Below are 25,697 nucleotides of genomic sequence, written 5' to 3' on the forward strand. Positions count from 1 at the left end.
AAAAAAACTAAAAAACAATTCAATAAATAAAAATAATAATAATAGTTAAAATTCCTCAAGTTTCCACCACTGAATAAAAAAAGGTAATAGCGACTTTTCGTCTCAAAATTTTGAGAATTTTCTCAGAATTGTGTGATATAAATTCACAATTCTTACTTTGTTTCTCAGAATTAAAAGATATAAACTCAATTCTAAGAAATAAAGTAAGAAATCGAAAAAAAAAAAATATATAACTTATATATCGAAATCCGCACTTGCGTGACCCGGCCTACTAGGAGGTTTAATAGCGTGTCGGAAACTATTAATTTTATTTCGTTGAACGCGACCTTTATTTTGAAAAACGAACTGTTTTGACCTTTGCTGCGCCTCTTTCTGACAGTGTCGCGCTTCACAGTATTGGGCTTTTAACATTGTGAATTCAGACTCCAGGTTGGTCAGGCATTCATCTAGAAATGATGTTATTTGAACAGTTCCGTTTCTTCATTTTGGTATACTGGTATACGACTATATGGCTGTCTCCTTTTGGTTGTGAAGTTTTTACTTACACCTAATTCGTGTAATTTATCTAGAGTTACAGTAGACAATCAAACGGCAATGAGATGCGCTAACTAGCCTGAAGCTACATTGTAATGAAATAAAGCGTTGCTCGTTTATTTAGTTCAAAAGTTCTTCACCGGAAATAAAAAAAGAAAAAATCGGTTTTCCTCGATTTGAAGTGGAAAAGGAAGCGGTTTCGCAGAATCAGATTTGAGGAAGCTCTTCTGCTGTGTGTGGTTAAATCAAATACCAGGGGAAATCCATGGGTTCAAGATACACTAAAGTATTACCATGGTGTTCTTTGAAGTAACGTTACCACTGGAGAGTTATGTAAATTACCACACTTTCTGAGAAGATGGTAGTCGTTGTATTTATATTAAAGTACAATAATATTGCCATCTGATATCCTCACTGTAAGTTTCCCTGGTGAAACCACAGTGCTTTTCTGATTATATATTGATATTATGTACTATAAGTTCTTCTTTCTGAAAGTGATTAGGCTTAAACTCAGTAAGAGATGTCTGGGATGTGTATTCGCCTCAGTCATAATGTTTCTGAAGCTGTTATTGAGGTTATTCTGTGTTCTCAGTCCACAGGTCCTGGTGTTTCTATGATCCCTGGGTCTCTTCACAGCATCGATGGCCGATCATGTGGAAAATAATGCGGTCAATAATGTGGTAAGTCTGATTTGTGAGACATATATTGTGATTGTTTTAAACTAGTGCTGTCAGATCGATTTATAGCATCTAGGCCTAACATAAAAGTGTGTGTACGCATGAATGTGGAGTACCAGTCAAAAGTTTGGAAACATTACTAAGTTTTAATGTTTTTTTGTAAAAACAGTAATATTGTTAAATATTATTACAATTTAAAATAATGGTTTTCTATTTTAATATACATTAAACTGTAATTTATTCCTGTGATCAAATCTGAATTTTCAGCATCATTACTCCAGTCTTCAGAGTCACATGATCTGATTATTATCAATGTTGGAAACAGTTTAATATTTTTTATAACATGTGATGCCTATTTTAGGATTCTTTGATGATTGATGATTAATAAGATATTTTCTAACAATATACACTTACCGTTCAGAAGTTTGGGGTCAGTCATTGTTTTTCCCTTTCTCTTTTTTAAAGAAATTAATACTTTTATTCAGCAAGGATGTGCTCAATTTATAAATTAAAAAAGTGATAGTAAAGACATTTATAGTGTTAGAAAAGATTTCAATTTTGAGTAAATGCTGTTCTTTTTAACTTTTTATTCATCAATGATTCCTGAAAAAAGTATCACAGGTTATAAAAACATATTAAACAGCATAACTGTTCCCAACACTGATCATAAATCATCATATTAGAATGATTTCTGAAGGATCATGTGACACTGAAGACTGGAGTAATGATGCTGAAAATTCAGCTTTGATCACAGGAATAAATTACATTTTACAGTATATTAAAATAGAAAGCCATTATTTTAAAATGTAATAATATTTTACAATATTACTGATATTTTACAATATTACTGATATTTCTGTATTTTTGATCAAATAAATGCAGGCTTTGTGAGCAGAAGAAACTTCTTTCAAAAACATAAAAAATTGTAACTTTTCCAAACTTTTGACGGTACTGTATGCACACACACACACACACACACACACACACACACACACACACACACACATACATATATATATATATATATATATATATATATATATATATACACTTGTGTGTGAGGAGAGAGACCTTGTACTCTTTGTGATTGTTTCAAAGCAGCTTTACAGTGACAATAGGAGATTACAGTAACAGAGATTGTTTTGGCTTTACAGCAGCTCTAGAATAAAGTTATTGTCCAGCTAAAGTTAGCTAAAGTTATCTTAGGGGCCACTAACACGACACCGCTCTAACAGGAACCCCTTAATGTGCTGGTCCGCTCATCCGCACGAGAACAGTGCCTGTGGCTCGAGAACACAAATCCTGATATAGGTTTCAAGGTGCAGGTGTTGAAACATTATGAAAAACGTTATCGTTTCTGTGTAAACTTCAAAAACTCGAATCTGTGAAAAGGCTGACGGTGTGCACATGCGTATTACGTGTCCTGTCTATAGGTATGCGCGTTAGTGTATATATGAGGAGATCATTGCAGGAGTCCAGTCTGGAGGAGACAAAGACTTGGACAAGCTTCTCCGCATCTGCAAGAGTAACTGTAGGACGCAGTTTGGCAATATTCTTAAAGAGGAAGATGAGGTCTTACACAGATGTTTGATGTGAGCATCGACGTTCAGTTGAGAATCCATTTTAACACCCAGGTTGTTGACTGATGTAAAAGATTGAAATTGAAATCAAAGAGATCGATTTGCATCGAATTTTTAACGCTGTAAAAAGCTGGATAAAGCTCCTAGATTACTTACAGTTTTCCACAGCTTATATTGTCGGGAGTTTTTTTTTCAACTGAAATTAGATAGTTTTCCAGTGTTTCATGAGCAGAACAATCCAAAAACACATAAAATAACAGTACAGCCCATTGAAGAGATGCATGTCTGTCCCGCTCAGCCTCGCTTTCATTCCCATTAAAAATCAAAGATGGCACTGCTGTGAATAAGGTCTGCAGTGGAATGTAGTCGATGGAGGAGAATGTCATGATCCGCAGTGTGGAACGCTGCAGTCCAGAAGGAGGAGAAGAGATGAGGAGCAAGCGTCTGCTGTCCTCAACGGGACAGAGCGATGACCCTGACCAGAGCCGAAACCAGACTACAAATGGTTTTGTTTTAAATGGACCTGAAGCTGTGCGGCAACTACCTTTCCCAGCACTTCAGAAAGAAAAGGAAGGTTGGAGAGATGGGCCTGTAGTTGGCAATAACTTCTGGGTCCAGCGTGGGTTTTCTGGGAAGTGTTCTGATGACAGCAGTTTTCAGTGTAGCTGGAAGACCTCAGTGATCATGGGACCTATGACACTGAGGTTCGAGTTCAGCAATGCTGTGGGAAAAGGGTCCAGGGCACAAGTTGACGATTTCATCTTTCTGATGATGTCCTCAATCTCTCGCTGTGAGATAAACAGCAGAACGGTGTGGATCAACAGTCGGGAGCTAGACAGGAGAGAGTGGATAATGTCGACTTTTCTCTGAATAAAGTGATACAGTAATTGCTCCTCTGTGGCTTCAGAGTGAGAGGTTTCTGGTGTAAGGATGTTATTTATAGTAGAGAAAAGTTTGGATCATCATGCTGGCGCTGAGATTTCCCATGATGACCCTGGTGTGTGTGGAGCAGATCAGAAGAGGTGTGTTCAGGGAGGTTGTGTAAGAGTGAACCGCACCCATGTCAGATAAAGCTGTGAGGGCTTGAGGTATTTATCACTGTTTGTAGCTTCAGGCGACACGTATCTGACTCTGTCTTCACAGCTGGAGAAATCTGGCAATGTTTCAATGTTTTCGTTTCCTCGTCACTGCCGGGATGAGGCTGAACTTGGACACGCGTGTTGAAATCCTTCTTGCAGATTCATCAGATAACACACATTGTTGGTTTTCTTGATGTTAATGTCCGTTTCCTCGGGTTCATGGCATTACATCTTTGACAGAGATTTGTTAGAGGCACTTACTAGTGGAAACTAGAAACAAACATTCATTCAGATTTTCATATTCATCACAGCACCAAATACTTGGACATAATAGGCTATTTATTTTTTAATTTGTTTACACTAAAACAAGTTTTTTTTTTACATTTTAATGTGGAGTAAGATATGCAAATATTCTGATTCTTAATTATTGTCCTCGATAGTTGTTCTTTTGCACTTTAATCTGTTTGAAGCATTTGTTTACTGTGTACATTCTTGTGTATTATTTTATTGTATTTAAAGGTTCAGAGTTCTTGTAATAAGTTATCAAAAGAGGTCCACGTCAGCAGTTATCGTGATCAGAAAATCTGATACCGTCACGCGCCTCGTAAAGATGTTTATAATGACACACAATATTTAATTTCAAATAAATGCTGTTCTTTTGAAGAGTCCTGAGAATAATATATCATGTTTCCACAAAAATATGAAGAGCAAAAGCTGTTTTCAATATTGATAATAATCAGAAATGTTTCTTGAGCATCAAATCATCATATTAGAGTGATTTCTGAAGGATCATGTGACACTGAAGACTGGAGTAATGATGTTGAAAATTCAGCTTTGATCACAGGAATAAATTACATTTTAAAGTATATTAAAATAGAAAACCATTATTTTAAATTGTAATAATATACTACGATATTACTGTATTTTTGATCAAATAAATGAAGCCTTGGTGAGACTTTTTTTTAAAACGTTAAAAATAGTAATGTTTCCAAACTTTTGACTGTGTGTGTGTGTGTGTGTGTGTGTGTGTGTGTGTGTGTGTGTGTGTGTGTGTGTGTGTGTGTGTGTGTGTGTGTGTGTGTGTGTGTGTGTGTGTGTGTGTGTGTGTGTGTGTGTGTGTGTGTGTGTGTGTGTGTGTGTGTGTGTGTACTCATACACACACACACATATATATATTTACAAACGTTTAGGTTAGATGCGATTAATCACGATTAATCGATTTGACTATTTTAAACACTATTATCTATTAGTTGCTTATGTATTTTAGGGATTGGAGAAGTAAATGTTATATGGTAGATATATGGTCATTTTTACTTGTAATTATATTTCACAATTTTACCGTTATTACTGTAATTTTGATAAGTAAATGCAGTCTTGGTGAGCAGAAGAGACTTATTTTAAAAACATTCATAAATCGGACAGACTCTAAACTTTTGAACGGTAGAGTAAAGCACAATAAATCAGAAGCCACACATTCACTCTCGTTCTGCTTTATTTCTCTCTCTCTCTCTCTCTCTCTCTCTCTCTCTCTCTCTCTCTCTCTCTCTCTCTCTCTCTGTAGTCTAATGACGGAGCGGAGATCGTCCGGCACACGGAGACTCCCGGCAGGAACGAGGTGGAGCTGAACGGCCAGCCGCCCAGCGCTCGACCCCCACAGGTGCTCACCGACGCAGAGGAGGACGAGGACGAGGAGCTGACTCTCAAATATGGGGCTAAACATGTGATCATGCTGTTCATTCCCGTCACGCTGTGTATGGTGGTGGTTGTGGCAACCATCAAATCGGTCAGTTTCTACACGCAAAAGGACGGACAGCAGCTGTGAGTATCATCACTGGAATCTAATCTTCCTATTATGCACTTTAACAAAGGCTTGATTTTGTTTTTGGGCTCTACTAAAATATGTTTTCATGCTTGAATGTTACAAAAACACTGTTTTCCCCATATTTGATGTATGGCTGTCAAAATGGCTGAAAAGCTTCTTGAATATTATCAAAATTTGAATTATATTCTAATTCTAAAGACAATACTTAAAGTCAGAGGAAAAAAGTACTGTATTGTCTCCTTTGTCTACACGAGGGCGCAAGCGAGCGCAATAAGCAAATATGAAATGACATTCACTTTAATTCACGCATTAACTTTTTAAACAATTGTTCTTAACTTGAACTTGACGCACAACGTAATGACGCCAATTCAAACACACAGGGCTGGTCAACCGCGTTCGTCATTACGTTGTGTGTCAAGTTCAAGTTAAGAACAATTGTTTCGTGAATTAATGTGAATGTCATTTCATATTTGCTTATTGCGCTACTCTTTTGACGTAAGTCGATGCGTACGGCCGTCTGCCGGAATCTAGTTGTTTTAGTTGCTAAAGTTTTAAATATGGATATTTTTCTTACACAAACACATCGCTTCACATCAGAAGGCCTTTATTAAAGCTGCCGTCGGCAAGTCTGGCAGATTGGGTCGATTAGCCAAAATGTTGAATGTTTACAACTCTCATGCCCCTCCCCACTACCAGCGAGCACCCTCCCATCGAGGTCGTGCTCGTCAGTGCGTCACTGTGCGTGTGTACCTGATTTTCTGTGAACGCGTCCGTCTCTTCAGCATCTATCAACACCATGGACTCGGAGGTAGGCTGCCCTGGCTAATCTATCCATAGATAGCAATAACCGAGGAATTGGAAGCTTGTTAGTAGATTTTCTGTCCTCCATCACGCTTCATGCAATCTCCAGGCGAACTTCAGGCGTGGCGTGTGCATGTGATATTAACGTGCGCGAGTGAGGGGGGATCTGTGGCGTGTGCACGACCTGTGATTGACAGTCAGATCTCACACCCCCCTGCGCTGATTGGACCTGATGAAGCGGGAGCGCTGGATTTTTGCAAAACAAATAACACGCTCCAGGTGGAGTTAGAAGCTCGGGTTTTTTTCTAAAACCACCTTATTTATGTTGTTCTGTCGGATTATAGTGTCAATTTCACTGAATATGATCAAAAAAATGTTGCCGACGGCAGCTTTAACCCCCAGAGAGCACTTGTGGCGAGCACTTTAATCAATAGATGCACTTTAATTGACTTCCAAAAACAAAAACCCATTCACTCCCATTATAAAGCTTGGAAGAGCCAGGACATTTTTTTATATAACTCTGATTGTATTCATCTGAAGGAATAAAGTCATATACTCCTAGGATGACTTCAGGGTGAGTAAATCATGGGGTAATTTTCATTTTTGGGTGAACTATCCCTTTAATGCAGGAATGATCACAGTCCTGCTCTGAATATCACAAGCATCTCTATTACTTCAGCTTATAGTTAGTGTTGAATTAATGAAGTTAATTGAACAAACCCATAACACCTAATATTACAGTTTTTCACAATTGCTAAGACACTAAACTCCATTCTCTGAACCAAATTCTCAATTGGCATACCAATAGGTCGAATAAATCACTATTTCTGCAAAGTTCAGGTAGTTAAGACACTGTTTGCAAAACTCTAAACACATTCTCATTCATTAAAACACATTTTGCACTGAGATACATTTATGTCGCAAAACACTAAACACAAGGCGAAAGTTAAACACAACTGAAACACAGTTGTCATCGTTTACACTCAACGACTCCAAATTGTTCACGCTTATTTTTAATGGTGTGATCAAACCAGCTGTATGAAATATGAGCCAATTCAGAGTGTACATGTGGCACTGAAAGATGATCCAACAAACAATAGATGGAAACAATCTGACAGGATGAGGATGAGGATGAGGAAGGTGTTGTCGAGGCGAGATCTGTCAGGCTCGAAGGTTTTTCCCGTTGACTGAGAGACAACATTGCCTGTGATGTGGACTAAGTCCTCAGGCCAGAGCCAGCAGGAAGAAGCAGAATAAAATCTCTCCCTGATCTTGATTTTGTATTTTGAGTGTACTTTAACATAAACATGCTTTCATGTAGAGTTTTGTTTGACATTTTTGTCTTTTGCAGTGTTTTCGATGGAAGTTTGTTTCTGCCACAGAATAAAACATTTTAAAAGATAATTGTGACTTTTTTTCATCAGAATTGCGAGTTTATATCCCACAATACTGACTTTATAACTCGCAATTGCATGTTATAAAGTCTGAATTGCGAGATATAAACATGCAATTCTGAGGGAAAAAAGTCACAATTTCGAGTTTATATCTCATAATTCTGACTTTATAACACAATTCTGACTTTATAACTCGCAATTGCGACTTTATATCACGCAATTCTGAGATAAAAAGTCAGAATTGTGGGATAAAAAGTCACAATTACCTTTTTTATTCAGTGGCCGAAACAAGCTTCCATAATTTTCACAGTATAATACAGACATTCAATATACAGCCTACTATTCAATATTCAGCACAATACTACACTTGCAGTGCATACAGAATACAATATATTCACCTTACTCAGTTGCAGTTACTATACTTTATGTAATTGCAAAAAGTGTAGCGTGTACAATATATATATATTTTCTGTAATGTTCTGGATGCTGTGTTCTTCATTTTTTAAATTTGTATTTTTTTTTATGTTTTGAGAAAATAAGTGAACGTTTCAACAAGTAATGTGTCTTAGCAAATGTGAAAAACTGTAAATATCTGTGCATAATTCATCCCAGCTTCAAATTTTAAAATCATGCAGATTTTTGTGTTGATCAGGCGTAAGATTTGTGTCTGGCTGATAATAAAATGTGTGAAAAACTCCCATATATGTGCATTGAAGGAGGGCCTGAGACGTATGTCGAGGCAAGAGAATATTAGAGCTTTTTCACACGGCAAACACCTTCGTTTCTCAGATTCGACTGATTGTCTGAAATGATCGAGTTGTTCTGGCACCATTTTGTAACAATAAACCACATGCCCTATTTTACCGTCTGTAGTTTAATTCATCTGAGTGGTTTATGAGAGAAGAATCATCTGAAGCTGGTCAGTGTCCAGTGATGCAGTTACAGTGACTGTCCTCTAGACTGCGCTAATGTCCCACTGACCCCTCATCACTGTCTGAGAGAGAACCAAACACACACTAGAACTCTGAAAGTTTGGGGGCAGTAAGAGATTTTTTTTTGGGAAAGAAATTAATACTTTTATTCAGCAAGGATGAATTAAATTGATCAAAAGTGACAGTAAAGACATTTACCATGTTACAAAAGCTTTCTATTTCAGATATGCTGATCTTTATAACATTCTATTCAACTTCAACTCAATTCATCCTTTAAAAACATGAGCTACTGTTTTCAATATTGATATAATAATAATAATAATAAATGTTGAATAAAAGCAGCTTTACTGTATTTGTGATCAAATAAATCCCACCTTGGTGAGCAGAAGAGACATAAAAAAAATCTTACCGATGCCAAACTTTTTAACGTGTGTGTGTGTGTGTGTGTGTGTGTGTGTGTGTGTGTGTGTGTGTGTGTGTGTGTGTGTGTGTGTGTGTGTGTGTGTGTGTGTGTGTGTGTGTGTGTGTGTGTGTGTGTGTGTGTGTGTGTGTGTGTGTGTGTGTGTGTGTGTGTGTGTGTGTGTGTGTGTGTGTGTGTGTGTGTGTGTGTGTGTGTGTGTGTGTGTGTGTGTGTGTGTGTGTTTAAAACACATCATTAATCTGAAGTTAAACCTGCTTCCTGGAAGGTTTAATGTAAGCCAGGACAGTTTAGTCCTGAAGTCGCTGGTCTTCCTCCTGGAAATCATGGTCATCATCTGTTATGTTCTCCAAAGCTCTCAGGAATTCATCTAAGAAGTGCTCAGTATATTTATTAGCAGCTCTTAAACGTCTCTCATCGGGAGTCCGCCGCTGGGGTTTATTTATTTTTGATGTTTTTTCCACAGCTGTATTGTCTACTGTAATGTCAACCCGCAGATTTCACAAAATGAAGCTGATGATTCTTACCTAAAGTTGTGTTTTCCTTGTAGATTTGTGTTCATTTCCATTTAATTCATGTTTTTGATTCCAGTCTTTTTTTCTCCTGCCATTGTTTTCCTTCGATTTGCTTCTCAAGTTTAAGCTTTTCTTGGTTCATTCCATGTTTAATAGGCAACTTTAGCCGTGCTAATTCAGATTAGCACACTCGGTTTTAAACAAATCTCGTTTATTTTAGTTCAGGGCTTCATAGTCCAGGTGTTAGTAATCTGCACTTAATCTGTATTTCAGAAAGACATGATTAACTATTGTAGATTAAGGCCTGATCATGTCTTAATCCGAGAAGCCGCCCGTCTGTGTTCAAACGAAAGAGCACTATTATCTCTCACAGTTGAAATGTTTCCCTCTATTGTTTTCTATTTATATAAAGTTACTTGAGAATGAAGTGTTTCAGGCAATAGACAGTTTTGAGAATGACGTGTGTGTGTGTGTGTGTGTGTGTGTGTTCGCAGGATCTACACCCCGTTTCGCGAGGACACAGAGACGGTGGGTCAGCGCGCGCTGAACTCCATGCTGAACGCCACCATCATGATCAGTGTGATCGTGGTCATGACACTTGTGCTGGTGATGCTCTACAAGTACAGATGCTACAAGGTCTGTTCACTAGTGTTAGTATCACACTCATGATTTGTGCTCTCATGCTGCAGGTTCATGACTTGTTTTGGGTTTTTTTTGCAGGTGATTCAAGCCTGGCTGTTCTTCTCCAACCTTCTCCTCCTCTTCTTTTTCTCCTTCATTTATTTGGGGTGAGATCCGTTTCTTGTCCTAGCGTTGGGCTGTTACTAATGGGGAGAAAGTGATTTATAGGGCTATTATTGAAGTGATTATTATGTTTCTAGCATGTTATATGTTTAGGAACAGTTCTTCTAACCCCAATTGATGGAGTGTTTAGCTTTACATTTCTTAAACAACCACACTAAATGTTGTGATGTCATTTCCATCAAGAGGTGCATACATTTTTGGTCAAGATCTTATATTGTCAATGCAAGAGTCAAGACTCTGTAAAGTCCAGCACATCCCAAAGACTTTCAATGAATTTAAGGTCTAGACTCAGAGGTGCCAATTCATGAGTGAAAATGATTCTTCATGCTCCTCTCAACCATTCTTTCACAGTTTGAGTCTGATAAATCTTGACATTGTCATCCTGGAATATGGCCATGATGTGTTTCCTACATGATGGTTTAAGAGATGAAAAGCTACACACTCCATCAATTAGAGTTAGAAGAACTGTTACCAAACATATAACATGCTAGAAACATAATAATCACTTCAATAATGATGCAGTCATAGACTCTTAAGCATTTGTATGGATTAGAAGCTTGTTTCCACCACAGAAGAAAAAGATAACTGACTTTTTATCTCAGAATCGCATGATATAAAGTCGCAATTATGTGTTATAAAGTAAGAATTGAGAGATAAAAACTTGCAATTTTGAGAAAAAGGTCAGTCTTATTTTTTTTTCTTAGAATTAGACTTTATAACTCGCCATTGCAATTTTATATCTCACAATTCTGAGAAAAGATGTCACTGAGAAACTCACAATTGTGAGATAAGTCGTCGCAATTATAATTGAAAATGTTTTGGTATTTTTTTTGCCGGGCAGTGTAAAATACAGTACAAACGTAGTTACCAATGACCGTGTCTGATGCTCATCTTATGGTATGCACTGTGTTTCTTCACACCAGGGAAGTGTTCAAGACGTACAACGTGGCCATGGACTACTTCACGGTGGCGTTGATCATCTGGAACTTCGGTGTGGTGGGAATGATCTGCATCCACTGGAAGGGTCCTCTGCGTCTCCAGCAGGCGTATCTGATCATGATCAGCGCTCTCATGGCCCTGGTCTTCATCAAGTACCTCCCCGAGTGGACGGCCTGGCTTATCCTCGCTGCCATATCCGTCTACGGTCAGTCAAAGTTCATCTGGTTCATATTTACAGTTATAAAACGGTTAGTTCCAATCCTTGATTCTGATTGGTCAATAGCTGGGTTTTATTCACGATAAAACACGGCTATGACCGCTTCACCCAACGGTTCTATGTATCACTACACAACACCACTAGCAACCACTCTTAGCATTGATAGCCTATTGTTCATTGAAGTTTATAGAGTATTGTGTGTGTGAGAGATCGAGTAAGCGAGTGTTCCTGCATTGACAGTAGACATAGCATTTTCCTTCAGGTCAGTCCTATATGCATAATAAAAAAATCTGTTTGAATATCCTCTGCGATATCTTGTCCTTTTAAAGGGATAGTTCACTTTGAAATTAATTTTTGGTATGTTTTAGCTTACCTCAAGGGCATCCAACATGTAGGTGTCTTTTTTTCCGCAGTAGTTTCAATTTTGATATTTTTAGGTCAAACCGTTCTTGTCTGTCAGTCATATAATGCAGGTCTATGGTCACTGTCTCAAAGAGCAAGCACAGAGTCCAAATTAAAACAATTCCCCATCGTAAGTACACATTGATGGCCTAAGACACGAAACGAGCAGTTTGTGTGAGAAAACGAACAGTATTTATATCGTTTTTACCTCTTGAACACAGCCGCGTCCAAATGATCTGAGAGCGCGGGCGGGTATAGATATATACACTAGATGTCGCATTGGCTACTGCGAAACCGTAGCCAATGCGACATCTAGTGTATATATCTATACCCATGAAAAAAAGACACCTACATCTTGGATGCCCTTGAGGTAAGCTAAAACATACCAAAATTGTATTTCAAAGTGAACTATCCCTTTAACAGTTAAGGTGTTTTCCCGAGCCCTAGTCATGTGTCAGTTGCGTCTTGCTTTTCCGTGTTCACAAGTTTGAGTCCTTTCTTCACTAATGACAGACTCACTCATAAAGACAGTTTTTGCCGCCATCTAATGGTGAAATAATGTATGTAACTTCTGTTGCTGTTTACGGTCAGGGACTGTTTTTTCCAGCTTTTAGTGATTTTAATGAATGAAAGTAATGATCCAATCCCTCCGCTTTGCGTCATGCCTAACAACACCCTTCAGCCGTTATTCACGACACAGCACAGCCTCTCGTACCTTATTGCTTACTCATATACTGCAGGGATGCACAATATATCGGCCATCATATCGGTATCGGCTGATATATGTTCATTTTTTATGTTATCGCTATCTATATTATCCAATATATTAAAGCCAATAAATAATGGATTATTTCCTTCAGCTGAGATACTTCAGATGCACACTGTTCAACATGATGGTTTTGAATTGCTTGAAATATGATTGAAATCACTTAACAAAAAAACAAAAAAAGGAAAATATAGTAAAGTGCAGCAAATCTGTCTTATAGGCTACATAAAATTATAATGAGAACATTAAAATTGTGTGCTTGGGATGTGGATTTGAATGGTGAGACTTTTGTTTTTGTAACCAGCTCTCAGAAATTATTAAAAAATAAATAAATAAAATTATATATTTTGCTCTCAAAAATTATATAAAAATTTGGATTTAGAGTTATCGGCCAATATATTGGTCACCGGCTTTCAAATATAAAGAGTTATCGGTATCGGACGGACAAAATTTTCATATGGGTGCATCTCTAATATACAGTATTTCGTACTTTTGTGTTTGTGTCTGTACTTTATTGGATTATTTTTATTTTGGTAAACTTGCTTCTATACATTCCAAAACATAATATCGTACTTTTTGCATTTCATAAAAAATGCAAACTGAAGATATTGACACCCGTACTGTGATTCGTGAACAAGCTAATTCTTTTCAATGAACCAGTTGAATTGGTTCGCAAATCACACTGAACGATTCATGATTGCAGCTGTTCTCGAGTCAACAACTCACTGACTCAATGATCCGGTTCTCTCAACTTGTCATGTCTTAACTCAAAATTAACTTCGAGATCCTAAGAGCTTGAGTGTGTGCCGTTATTACAGCCAAATTTGAATATTGATTATTTTAATCATAAATAAAAACCATATTTTACCTGTTGTGTGAACTAATGCAGTGATGTATGTCTTCTTGCACTTCTGTAGATCTGTTGGCAGTGTTGTGCCCTAAAGGACCTCTGCGTATCCTCGTAGAAACGGCTCAAGAGAGGAATGAACCCATTTTCCCAGCGCTCATCTACTCCTGTACGTGAAACACCTCTCAGCTCTTCTGTCTTCTCAGCCGTTTCAGTGTTTTAGTCGTTCCTGTCGTTTAGTATTTAGTTGTATCTGTGGCATTTACATGTGTGCTCCTTTGATCTGTCAGCAACCATGGTGTGGCTGTTTAATATGGCGGACGTTGCGGAGACCGGGAATAATGCCAGCCATCCAGTTCCTCAGCAGGAGAACCAGGGTGAGTGTTTTCTGCAGAATCACACACACTCTTATACTGCAGGTGATGATGTACATGAAGCCGATTCCTTCACAGAAGAAATGTTCATTTCAGATCTATGTTTTACATTGGTAAGGAGAAACTCTTTGACCAATAATATATACACTAGTCAAGTCACCTTCATTTATACAGCGCTTTTAACAATATGGATTGTTTCAAAGCAGCTTTACAGTGATAATAGGAACTTAAAGTAACAGAGAAAGCTTTGGCTTTTGGTTTTCTGATCTCAGGTAAGTGTCATTTTCGAGGTGCTCTCGTTGGTTTGACTCTAAACATGGTCTGAGATGCCGTTCCTCTCCTGCCAGATAACATGATCCAGAGTTCCTGAGAAAGTCTTGGATGTAATCAGGGCAGCGCTGATGAATGTCAGAGGAAAGTGGTAAACAGAGGAAGTCAAGTCTAGTCACCTTCATTTATACAGCACTTTAACAATATAGATTGTTTCAAAGCAGCTTTACAGTGATAATAGGAGATTACAGTAACAGAGATTGTTTCAGCTTTACAGCAGCTCTAGAATAAAGTTATTGTCCAGCTACAGTTAGTTTTGATTGATTCACTTCCGTTGCGATGATCATTAGTTATTAACTGCTTACACGACACCGTTCTAACAGGAAACCCTTAATGCGCTGGTCCGCTCATCCGCTCGAGAACACAAACCCTGATATAAGTTCCAAGGTGCAAGTCTTGATAAATTATTGGAAAAGGTTATCTCTGTGCAAACCTGTGAAACCGCTGACAGTGCACATGCGTATCACGTGTTCAGTCTATAGATGTGCGCGTTTGAATATATATGTGCGCAGATGTGTAGCGTTTCTTTACTGTTTACAAGTTTGGGGTCTAAGATTTTTTTTATGTTTTTGAAAGAAGACTCTTCTGCTCACCAAAGCTGCATTTATTTAATCAAAAATACAGTAAAAACAGTAATATTGTGAAATATTACAATTTAAAAGAACCTTTTTGTGATTATAATATATTATACTGAATTTTCTGCATCATTACTCCAGGCTTCAGTGTCACATGATCCTTCAGAAATCACTCTAGCTGTTGATATTGTTGGTCATTAGTAATCCTACTTCCTGATATGATATAATAATAATAATAATAATAAAGGCTGCTCACATGAGCATTTCTGACTGCATTCTCATTGGTTTTATTCTGTTAAGCTCTTAAACTCAGCTCTTCCAGGCTGTCAGTATGACCTGGCGTGTCTCTGTCTCCAGCAGTCGCAGTGGCGCCCACAGCTCAGCCGGAGGATGATGGGGGTTTCACGCCAGCTTGGGTGGATCATCAGCAGCATCAGCTCGGCCCGATGGAGTCCACCGACGAGACCAGACGAGAGATCCAGGAGATGCCCTCCGCACGACCTCCCGCCGAAGACGACGAAGAGAGTGAGTATCAGCATCAGCTTCTGCTCAAAACATCCCGGGAGAAGTGCGGGTGTGCGATATTTCCATATGATAGAGTTAACCAATATCACACAAGCAAGTGTGAGGGTTTCCCCAATATCAGCACGACTGCAACTGTGAAACAAGGAGTTAATAGTGTTACATATTAGACACAGTATTGTCTGTTTCTGAATGAATCAGTCATTCAAAGGTTCATTCATAAAGATGACTTGCTTTGTTCCTAAATTAATCTGCTGTAGTGATGAGAAGTTCGGATCATTTTACTGACTCTCTCATTCGATCTCGTTCGTCAAAATGTGTCATTTTCTTCATTTGACTGGCTTTAAATGTTGTACTTTTAACAGCCAAATTCCCCAAACACATCCACCTATTTAGAAGCAGCTTCTGCAGTGCAAAAATGCTTTTTCTTGATACTCATTTGATTTCATTTGTAACATTCTATAGTGTCTTATTATCCCAGTGGAATTTATTTATTAAACGTAAGAATTTGACATCAAAGATATTGCATACATCTAATAAGGTTAGTAAAAAATGCTCTTATAAAGCTAAAAATGCCCCTGAAAACAATAAAGTTGGCAAAAATGTGCCTTTAATTAAAAAGTTTATTTCTGTCCCTACTGTACACTCACCACTCACTGCACAGAATATGTTGAAAATGAAAAGCTTCAGGAGTCGGCTGTCAACAACACACCTAAACCAGTCAAAACACACTCAGCAAAATATGAAAATATCGAGATATCATTTTTGTCAGTATAACACACACCTAGTCCTGAGATGACATTCAAATAATAGTTCTGATTCAACATGCCGTGACACGCTTATATTAGCAAGTGATGGATGTAGTCATAAATTCTGAGATGCATGTTAATGCCTGGTGTGAGTTGGGCCACAGCTGTGTTATGTACATTTCTAGGTGTTTTGTAGCACTAATGATCTAGTGAACACTGGTTTAAAATAATGGCCAGTCGATATTTCTGTTTTAATTATCCGCATCAGCCGATTACATTTAGTCATAAGCAGGACTCTTATTTTAACAGCGCTGAGAGCCCAGTGCCCGAGTCATATTTATGTCATGTTTACTGTGTACTGTGAATAAAATGAGCAATGCCTGGTTAGTGTGTCGCCCTGGTACGCCGGTTTCTCCAATGTGACCCACACTCGGCCTTTACGTGACACTGAAAATGCTGGATCACGAAAGTAAACTTTGCGCTTTGCTTGGAAACGCAACTACATATCTCAGCCTTTTGATTTGATAAGCGCACTAGGCCATATTGTGCTTTCGATTTTAGTTCGATGACAGATTCTGTGCCAAAGTGATGGCTCAAAATACAACGTTAGTGATCTTTTATGTTATAATGAGAAATGAGAAATATTTTCAGTTCATTATGAAACTGGAGGGACAGATAAGACTGTGGCAGTCCAACAGAATCTAGGCATTTAATGGGAAACGCTGCAAAATAGGATTAGAGAATCTCTCTGAAGTATATGTTTACTATGTATCTGTGCCTACATGTGATGCTAAAATGAACCAATTTTTTTTTAATTATGTTTTGCTATTATTTTGGCTGTTTTTTGAAAATGTGGTTTTTGAAGTTGCATAATATTGTTAACTGTAACCAAAAACCTCACTGTGTATTTTTTTTCTGTGTGTGTTTCAGGGGGTGTGAAGCTGGGTTTGGGAGATTTCATATTTTACAGTATGCTGGTGGGTAAAGCGTCAGCTACAGCCAGCGGAGACTGGAACACGACTCTAGCCTGCTTTGTCGCAATTCTCATCGTAAGTATCCCACAGAAAACTCACTAAATAAGGCTTTTTTCAGGCACTACTCTCCCAAAACGTATTAGCACACCTAAGCCACGGTTTAATAATTGGGGACAAATAAAGTAGTAGTAGTAGTAGTTTCACACCTGGCTTGTTTGGAGCGTTTGTTTTGTAACCTGGCTCGTTTTCCCCTTAGTTCGGTTTGTTTAGGTGTATAAGGGTGTTTGTTTTGTTCTGGAAAAAGAGCGACTTTGTTACAATGAATAATTTTCTCCTTGGTTCGGTTCGCTTTCACAAGGCAACCTTTCAGAGCGCACCAAAATGTGTTCCCGCAAGTCACATGCGAGTACAACTGTCCTCTTATTGGTCAGAGTTTCCTCTGCGTCATCCATCAAGATGATTGACAAGTTCGCCCCATAAGCTTATTGTGGCTTTATATGTAACTGTCGAGACACACGTAAACATTAAACGAGTGTAGTATGCTAGCTGGAGCCGTTTACCTCCAGTCTTTGTGCTAAGCTAGGCTAGCGGTGGGTGCGTCAGACAGAGTTACGGCACGCACAGAGATGAGAAGGGTATGTATGGACTTGTTCCATGAAGATATTTAGTAAATTTCCTACCGTAAATATATAAAACATTTGTTTTTGTGAGTGAATGCAGCACAATCGCCAACATAAATGGACAACTTTAAAGGTGATTTTCTCAATGTTTAGATTTTTTTTTTTTTTTGCACCCTCAGATTCCAGATTTTCAAATATCTCGGCCAAATATTGTCCTATCATAACAAACCATACATCATCTGAAAGCTGAATAAATAAGGTTTATACATCTCAATTTCAAAAAAAGTACCCATGTGACTGTATTGATTTGGCGAGGATAATTGATAATAATAACACTAGAATACAAATGTTTTTGTGAATAAAAAAGGGGTTATAATGCAGTATAACATTACGTATAACGGGAATATTATAATGCAGCTAGAGCAGGAATCAAGGCTTCATCAGGACAGCATTCTCGCACGGAGAAGCGCAATTACACAACATTTTGAGATGAAGAATCAGACACTACTGCTATTCATATAGCGCATTTCCCGTTATGCAGTGTTAATTTCGTTGACGAATCATTTTCGTCAACGACATTTTTTCACAGACGAAAACGAGACGATAACTAAATAAAAACTAGTTTTGAATGACAAAAACTATGACGAAAATCTATTGACATTTTCGTCAACGAATAAAAACTAGACGAAAATGTTAGATAGTGACGATTTGGAAAGCGATCCAGTCTGATGTCCTGCATTTGTGGTAGATGCGCATATTTGTACTGTGACGTGCTGATCTACCCAGCGGCACACGAGTTGGCATGCGCTGCATGTCTCATAAAACGTTAAAACATGTAAACGTCTGGGAGAATGAGTAGAGCAGACATGAAGATCTGAATAAGAGTGACGACGCAAAAAAAGAGCTATATTCGGTACGGTTTTCTGTGCGCACACACCCGACCCGAAGCGTGCAGCCATTCACTAGACACCTAGCCTATACAGCGCGCGAGTATAGAATTGAGCTTTCTTTCGTATCTGAATGGACAAATACACACAAATATTATGTCTAAATGTCCGTTTTGGAGAGTATTCACGTAAATTATGTCGGTTATGTCTTAAACAGTTGTGAGTGTATCGCATGTGCATCAGTGCATTGGATCCGCATGTCATTGGACATGATCCGATGTCTTAAAGTGACAGTGGGTAATAAACCTAATGCGGTCTGTGTCCTTAATATTGGTCAAGCAACAAAAGAAAAAGAGAAAAGCATTCACTGCTCGTTAATAGCTTTAAAAAGGATTAATTATATTTAATTCATACAAATAAATATGTCTGCTTGAAAGAATAGAGAATGATGTATGCAAGTTATAAAGAATTCATATATCATTCATTGAAAAGAAGACTGTCTTCTACTTTAGGAAAAGTGGTTTTATTTAATTTTAAGATATTTTTTAAGTTACAGTAGTTAAATCTGTATCTGTATTGCACATTCAAACTTTAAAATCATTCATATTAGCAGGTTAATATATGTTTTCTCCGGGAGTATATGGGTTTGGAAATTTTAGAGAAATTCTAAATAAATGCATTTAAATTAAAACCCATTATATTTTAGTCGACTAAATCTACTGTAGATTTAGTCGACTAAAATCTTATTGTATTTCGTCGACTAAAACTAGACTAAAACTAAAACAATTCAGATGACTAAAATATGACTAAAACTAAATGGCATTTTAGTCAAAAGACTATGACTAAAACTAAATCAAAATTTGCTGTCAAAATTAACACTGCCGTTATGAATTATAATATCATTTGATTCATTGGTCCGTTGGGTAGGATGGCTTTCACACCTCACACCCCAGAGCTCGTTTGCAGTCGGACCGAGAAGTGCATTTCATTTTATATTAAAGGGATACTTCAGGTTTTATAATTAAGCTTTGTATTAGTAGAAAACCTTTAGTATTTTCGAATTACCGTGCTTTCCTCCCTCATATCCCCCTGAGACGAGAGATTTATGTATTTTTTGTCTGGAAAAAATCCTCCGATGACGCAAAAATCGTCATTTTGCGTCATCGGAGGATTTTTTGGCCAGAGGCTGAAGACTACAGCCAGTAGGAGGAGCTGTCCCGCATGTTTTCAACCCGCCAATAGGAGGTGGGATCTCACTCACAGAATGTACACATAGTGTCAGCCGTCTTTCTTTGGAAGCTAAGCTAGCAGGCTCTTGTTCTGTGAAGAAAGCTGAGTAGTAGGAGAAAGCTGAGTAGTAGGAGAAAGCTGAGTAGTAGGAGAAAGCTGAGTAGTAGGGGTTACCATCCTCTTTTTCCCGGACTTGTCCGGCGGGCGAGATCGTCCAAAATGTCCGGGATTCGGCTTTTGCTTTCTGCAGTCGCCATTCATTGTTTACATGCACACCTTTTGTTTCAATCTAACTGAATTCATTCCTATTGGTGAATCTGAATGTAGTGTTTACATGAACGCTAAACAAGTGATCGGTTGATGTGCGTTTTAACATTGCTAAGAAAATTCCGGCTCCTCCGTGAGAGATAGCCTACGAGACCGGCTCATCAGTAATGACGCCACCGGCCTCGCGCCGTTCTCCCGCGGCCGTCAGCCTCGTCCTGCTCGCCACAGTAAACATAATGAATGGCGACTGTCGAACGCAAAAGCCGAATCCCGGACATTTTGGACGATCTCGAAATCCCGGGGAGACTCACTAGTAGCTAATCCTTGTTGTTTAGGCGTGGCTTGGGAGTGGTCTCCCTAGGGTAGCAAGCAAGTGCATTCTGGGAGTTATTGTCTTTCATCCACATAAGCCAAAAATACATTTTCTGGCTTTTCTCAGTCTGGAAAGTTCCAAATTCAAAAATAATTTCACATTTCTTCTACATAAATGACCCATTTTAAATACACATTCATCTTTCCAGAGGTGAAGTATCCCTTTAAGTTTATCAATGTAATAGCATTAGACACACATGTCATCTCCAAGCAAATGATGTTAGAGTATTTTTTACCTTAATCACTTTTGCAACAAAAAATGCACAATTTGTTAGCTTTTTACAATAGTCTGATTTATTATTTTTCCCTCAGGGTTTATGCCTAACTCTCCTCCTCTTGGCGATCTTCAAAAAGGCCCTCCCAGCTCTCCCCATCTCCATAACCTTCGGCCTGGTGTTTTACTTTGCCACCGATAACCTTGTGCGGCCCTTCATGGATCAGCTGGCTGTTCATCAGTTCTACATCTAGAGAGGTCACGTCTCACACACTCCACTCTACAGCGTATTCCCAGAACCCTCTTTCAGGGAACGTGAACCCTGTAGACTAGCACACATTTCCTCTTCCTCTGGACACGACTGGATTCGCTGTTTTTGGCATTGAATGACTCTTTATTAATTGCAGTGCCTCTCCAGTGACTGATATTTGCTTTGGTAACATCCTTGTTTGTTTGGAGAAAACACAGAGACCATCTAAAGCCGTCTTACATGTATTGAATGCATTACCGTTAGTGGATGACTTAATTTGGAGTTGGATCAACTCTGTTGTGTGGAACGGGACCAGAGCTTGCTTTGTCCACCAGATCTTGGATTCACTCTCTAGGCATTATGTTAACTCCTGCTCTGATTTAGCGAACATTAACCCAGAGCCCTCTGAATGATATGACTGTTCACACACAGGTAGGTACTTTGAGTTTAAGATTGATGCCTTGTGTTTTCTTATCACCAACAGTGTCCATTTGACCATTTCAGACAACATCACATGTTCTGGTTTACTCTAGCATTAAATCAAGTGCTGATCCAAGCTACTGTTTTGCTCTCCTGGAAAGTATGGGAGCATAATTTTGGAATGTATAAACTTTCTCTTTTAAATTTCCTTCATGTTTGGACAAGATGTCAGGAGCTGTTTTGTTTGTAAATTTTTTTTGTTGTTGTTTTGTTTCTCTTCTTTTTTTTTATTCACCTGCAAAATGATTTTTGAGTTACTTTTACTTTCATACTACCCACACCTTGTCATTTTAAGAAAAGATTTTGTAACTAAATTGAAAGATTCACAAATAAAGGGGTTGCTCATTTGAGCACATTTCAGTCTTCTGTATTATATTCTGTTAACTTCTGTTTAAAAAAAAAAAATATATATATCTTCAGCCCTGATTACACACCGAGTATTCAGTATATATTATCTAAATTGAGGGTCCAAACCGTTTTGTGATCCAATCACGTTTGGCAAGGCCACCAAAAGAAAATGTAGTATTCCTGCAATGCACTCAGACATCACCGTTTGTTGACCAATGAGCATTCAGTTGTGTACGTACTGCTTTTAGAAGATATTTGCTCTATTTAACATATTTGTGAACCATTTTTAAAACCATTCTTGAGTTAATTTGTTCCATCAATTCAGTACAACGCTATATGAAAGATTATTTATCCTTCAGTATTACCTAACAGATTTGTTTACCTGTAGTAATTCTGTAAGGTTAAGTAAGGTTAATCTGAACTCTCCAATATTGAGGACGTTGTGCGTGTGACTGACTATCCCCCTAATCTCATGTGATTGTGGATCACTGTGGGGTCTCATTGTTTTTGACCTATTGTTCAGTCTCCCTGATGCCGAAGGGCCTGAAATGGTGGGAACAGTTCAGAAATTCCTGAATATTGTAGGACCGTCTCCCCCTCTACCGGCTCCCTGACCCTCTGGAACTGGCATGTTACCTGAAACCCTGGAGGTAGCAGTAGTTTCCATGGGAACCGCTTGGCATGGCATGCTGGGATGGCCACTCTCCTTTGTGATTGGACCTTGGCGATTAGCGTCAAGCTGAGCCTTCACGTCCCACCTGAAGTCTACAGTTCTTTTGTTCATCTAATCAACAGAGATTATGTTGCAGAAACACAACGGTAATGGCACATCACTAATGCTCAGGCGGTTTTCAAAACTCGGCATGTGTTTTTGCTTAAAAACATATGTGATGCCTCAAATTGCTGTCGGACTTTGCGAGTGTTCCCTGGTGGACGATAAAATGGCTGATTTTCATGGAATGAAGGTACTCGGCTCTTCAGATCCAGTCCTGGAGGGCCAAAGCCTGTCAAACTTGGGTACCAATCTCAGTTTAACCCACCTGTCTGTAATTTGCTAGTTCTCAACATTTTGGCCCCGTTTACTCCTGGTATTAAGATGTATTTTGGTCGATCGGATCACAAGTAGATGATGGAGACACATTCCCGTTTACACCTGGTGTTTTAATCCGTGTCTTTTGTGCACTTTCAACCACTTCTGTCCTGATTTCTTCGAGGGGAGGGTCAATGTATGGGCTTTTTCAGATCTTTAGATCTAATGGACAAAATAAGCTCACGCAATTCACATATGTGACCGGAGACAACAGAAAAACACACAGGGCAGTCGTTTTTGTTTCTGCTCTGACAGACGCAAGATCACGCCGAACGCTGTGAGCGTGTGAAATCAGGAATGATGAGAGAACATTGGGTCTCATTCACTAATAATAATTGCGTGGATTTTGTATTTGTACGCACAGAAGAGCTTCTCACGAAAAATCTCTTGCCTAATTCACAACATTTTCGTACGCACAATTTTTTTCTTAGCATCGTTCTGATGTTAGAGAATTTGGAGTATACAGAGGGAATGCATTGACGTCACTTTCCCGCGGGAACACACTCCCTCAGCCGGACTGAGTGGCAGAAGAGCTGATGCGTGACTGGATTTAACAGGGGTAACTGAGAAAACGCAAATAAAACAAACGATTATCAACATTTAAACTAAAGGTTGGACGATATAGTGATCGATATAGTGATCCTTACGAATTATCAAAGATCCAGTGATCCGTGGATATCGACATGCAGCAGGAATCGTGTTTCCTGACATTTATATGTGCCTGATTTACACACAGAAAGCAAATTTGCCTGTGAACAGCTAAAGGTCTAAATCCGGGTGATCACTTATATCAATGTTATATATATCATCATATCGTCCAGCCCCAAAACTTGTATAGTTTTTTGTCAGTGTTTATTTAAAAACATCCAATTATGCAGAATATATGATTGTAAATATGTTATTAATGAGTTGTCAATACAATATATAGCAATACAGTATATAGGGTATGATTTTACCCCTACATTTAGCATGCTGAAAGACTGCAAATCCACCTTTCTCTGCCTGGATCCAGTTGTTTCTATGAATTGCAGCGATCCATTTGCTTCTCTTTTCTGTAGCTTTCGGCAGTCTGTAAAAAATATACCTCAGATTTCTAGTCAAATCTTTTTATTCAGTCTTTGTGCAATGTCAAGTGTGCAATTCTCTCCAGTTCTCACAATAAACACCTTTTATACAGACCCAGATTACAGACATTAGCCAGCTGTACATACGTGTAGATCTGCGTTATTCAGAGAAACCTCACAGCTGAAGCTATATTCCTCTGCTTTTGTATTATATTTACATTTACATTTACATTTATTCATTTAGCTGACGCTTCTATCCAAAGCGACTTACAATTGCTATATATGTCAGAGGTCGCACGCCTCTGGAGCAACTAGGGGTTAAGTGTCTTGCTCAGGGACACAATGGTGTCTCACAGTGGATTCGAACCCGGGTCCCTCACACCAAAGGCATGTGTCTTATCCATTGCGCCACTACCACCCCTTATATGATTGAATGTCTTGAAAATGAAATGAAATTGTATTATTATGTAATACTCTTATTATATAATTTTATATATGCAATAATGGAACATACTTCAATCAAATTATAGTCCTGTTAGGATGAAATATAACTACTTAACACGATCATAAGGCCATACGGAGTAGGCTAACTGCTTTTTGCATACGTGTGGTTTCAGTTGTTCCTATATTTTTGTTTGTTAATTTTTAATAAATTTATTGCGAAATATTTTTTGAGTCATGATTTGCTCTTAAAATCGTTCGTACGCACATTTCATGCACAAATTTGTGTGTACGCATGCTTGGTGAATGAGACTCATTGTGCTTGGTAGATCTTCGTCTTCAAACCAAACTTGGATCTCCTGCTGACAAAGTTTAAATCTTGTCTGGCTAGATAATGTGTGTAAATCCCATAATGTTAAGTGTTTTTTGTGGCTGTTCGAACACATTCGACCACATGAGCGTTTACACTACAAAAGCAATCCGGTCTAATGCGTTCTTGAAAGTGGACAAGCTCAAAATGCATTTAAACCCCGTTTACACCTGTATTTAGCGTCGTCCAATTGTGATCCGATTGACCAAAACACATCTTATTACTAGTTGTGAACAGGGCACTTGATTAGCTGGTTTGGATGTGTTTGGTTGGGGTTAGAGCTAAACTCAGAAGGACGCTGGCCCTCCAGGGTTGGAGCTGAAGGGCCCTGACCTAAACCAAACATATTCCTATTGGTCAGGGTGTCCAATCCTGCTCCTGGAGGGCCACTTTCCTGCAGAGTTTAGCTCCAATACATCTCCCTTGAAGTTTCTAGTGATCCTGAAGACCTTTGCTGCATCCCAATTCGCCTACTTATACTATGCCCTAAAAGTATGTACTGTCACCGTAAACTGCCCTGTCAATCATCGTCACAGTTAAAATCCTCCATTCAATATAATTTAATTTCCTACCATTTTGGAGAGAAATGTTGAAGCACGTTGATCTGCTAGTCGTGGGTCTTTCAGGCGGAGACTCTCCTCATGTGTTTGCAATTTGAATATAATGATGCATTTAAAAGTTAATGGCTAAACGTATCTTTACAAAAGTTCACAATGCTGCTGCAGATGAAACATAATGTGGACAACATTGAATAAATACATTTTCGTCAGGTTAGATACTGATAATTAATCACTCAAACCCCTTTATCTAAAC

The 25,697-nt window shown here is 38.4% G+C and overlaps 1 protein-coding gene across 3 annotated transcripts; it reads left to right on the top strand.

Annotated features, from left to right (window-relative positions):
* Positions 1-340: 340 nt before the first annotated feature.
* Positions 341-21,926, top strand: psen1 (presenilin 1). 3 transcript variants are annotated; one of them, XM_082143556.1, is made up of 11 exons: positions 341-429; positions 1,127-1,214; positions 5,432-5,688; positions 10,247-10,388; positions 10,473-10,540; positions 11,480-11,700; positions 13,798-13,896; positions 14,018-14,104; positions 15,367-15,531; positions 17,208-17,326; positions 20,940-21,926. In XM_082143556.1, exons 2-11 carry the CDS (start codon positions 1,176-1,178, stop codon positions 21,093-21,095), a joined length of 1,353 nt encoding a protein of 450 aa, XP_081999682.1. In that variant the 5' UTR covers positions 341-429; positions 1,127-1,175; the 3' UTR covers positions 21,096-21,926. The 3 variants fall into 3 exon arrangements, with proteins under 3 accessions (XP_081999682.1, XP_081999680.1, XP_081999681.1); XM_082143554.1 differs by having other exon boundaries at positions 343-429; positions 15,364-15,531; XM_082143555.1 differs by lacking the exon at positions 341-429 and adding an exon at positions 464-918 and having other exon boundaries at positions 15,364-15,531.
* Positions 21,927-25,697: the final 3,771 nt, after the last annotated feature.

This window comes from Leuciscus leuciscus (assembly GCF_965113295.1).
Source record: "Leuciscus leuciscus genome assembly, chromosome: 17".
Taxonomy (NCBI): Eukaryota; Metazoa; Chordata; class Actinopteri; order Cypriniformes; family Leuciscidae; genus Leuciscus; species Leuciscus leuciscus.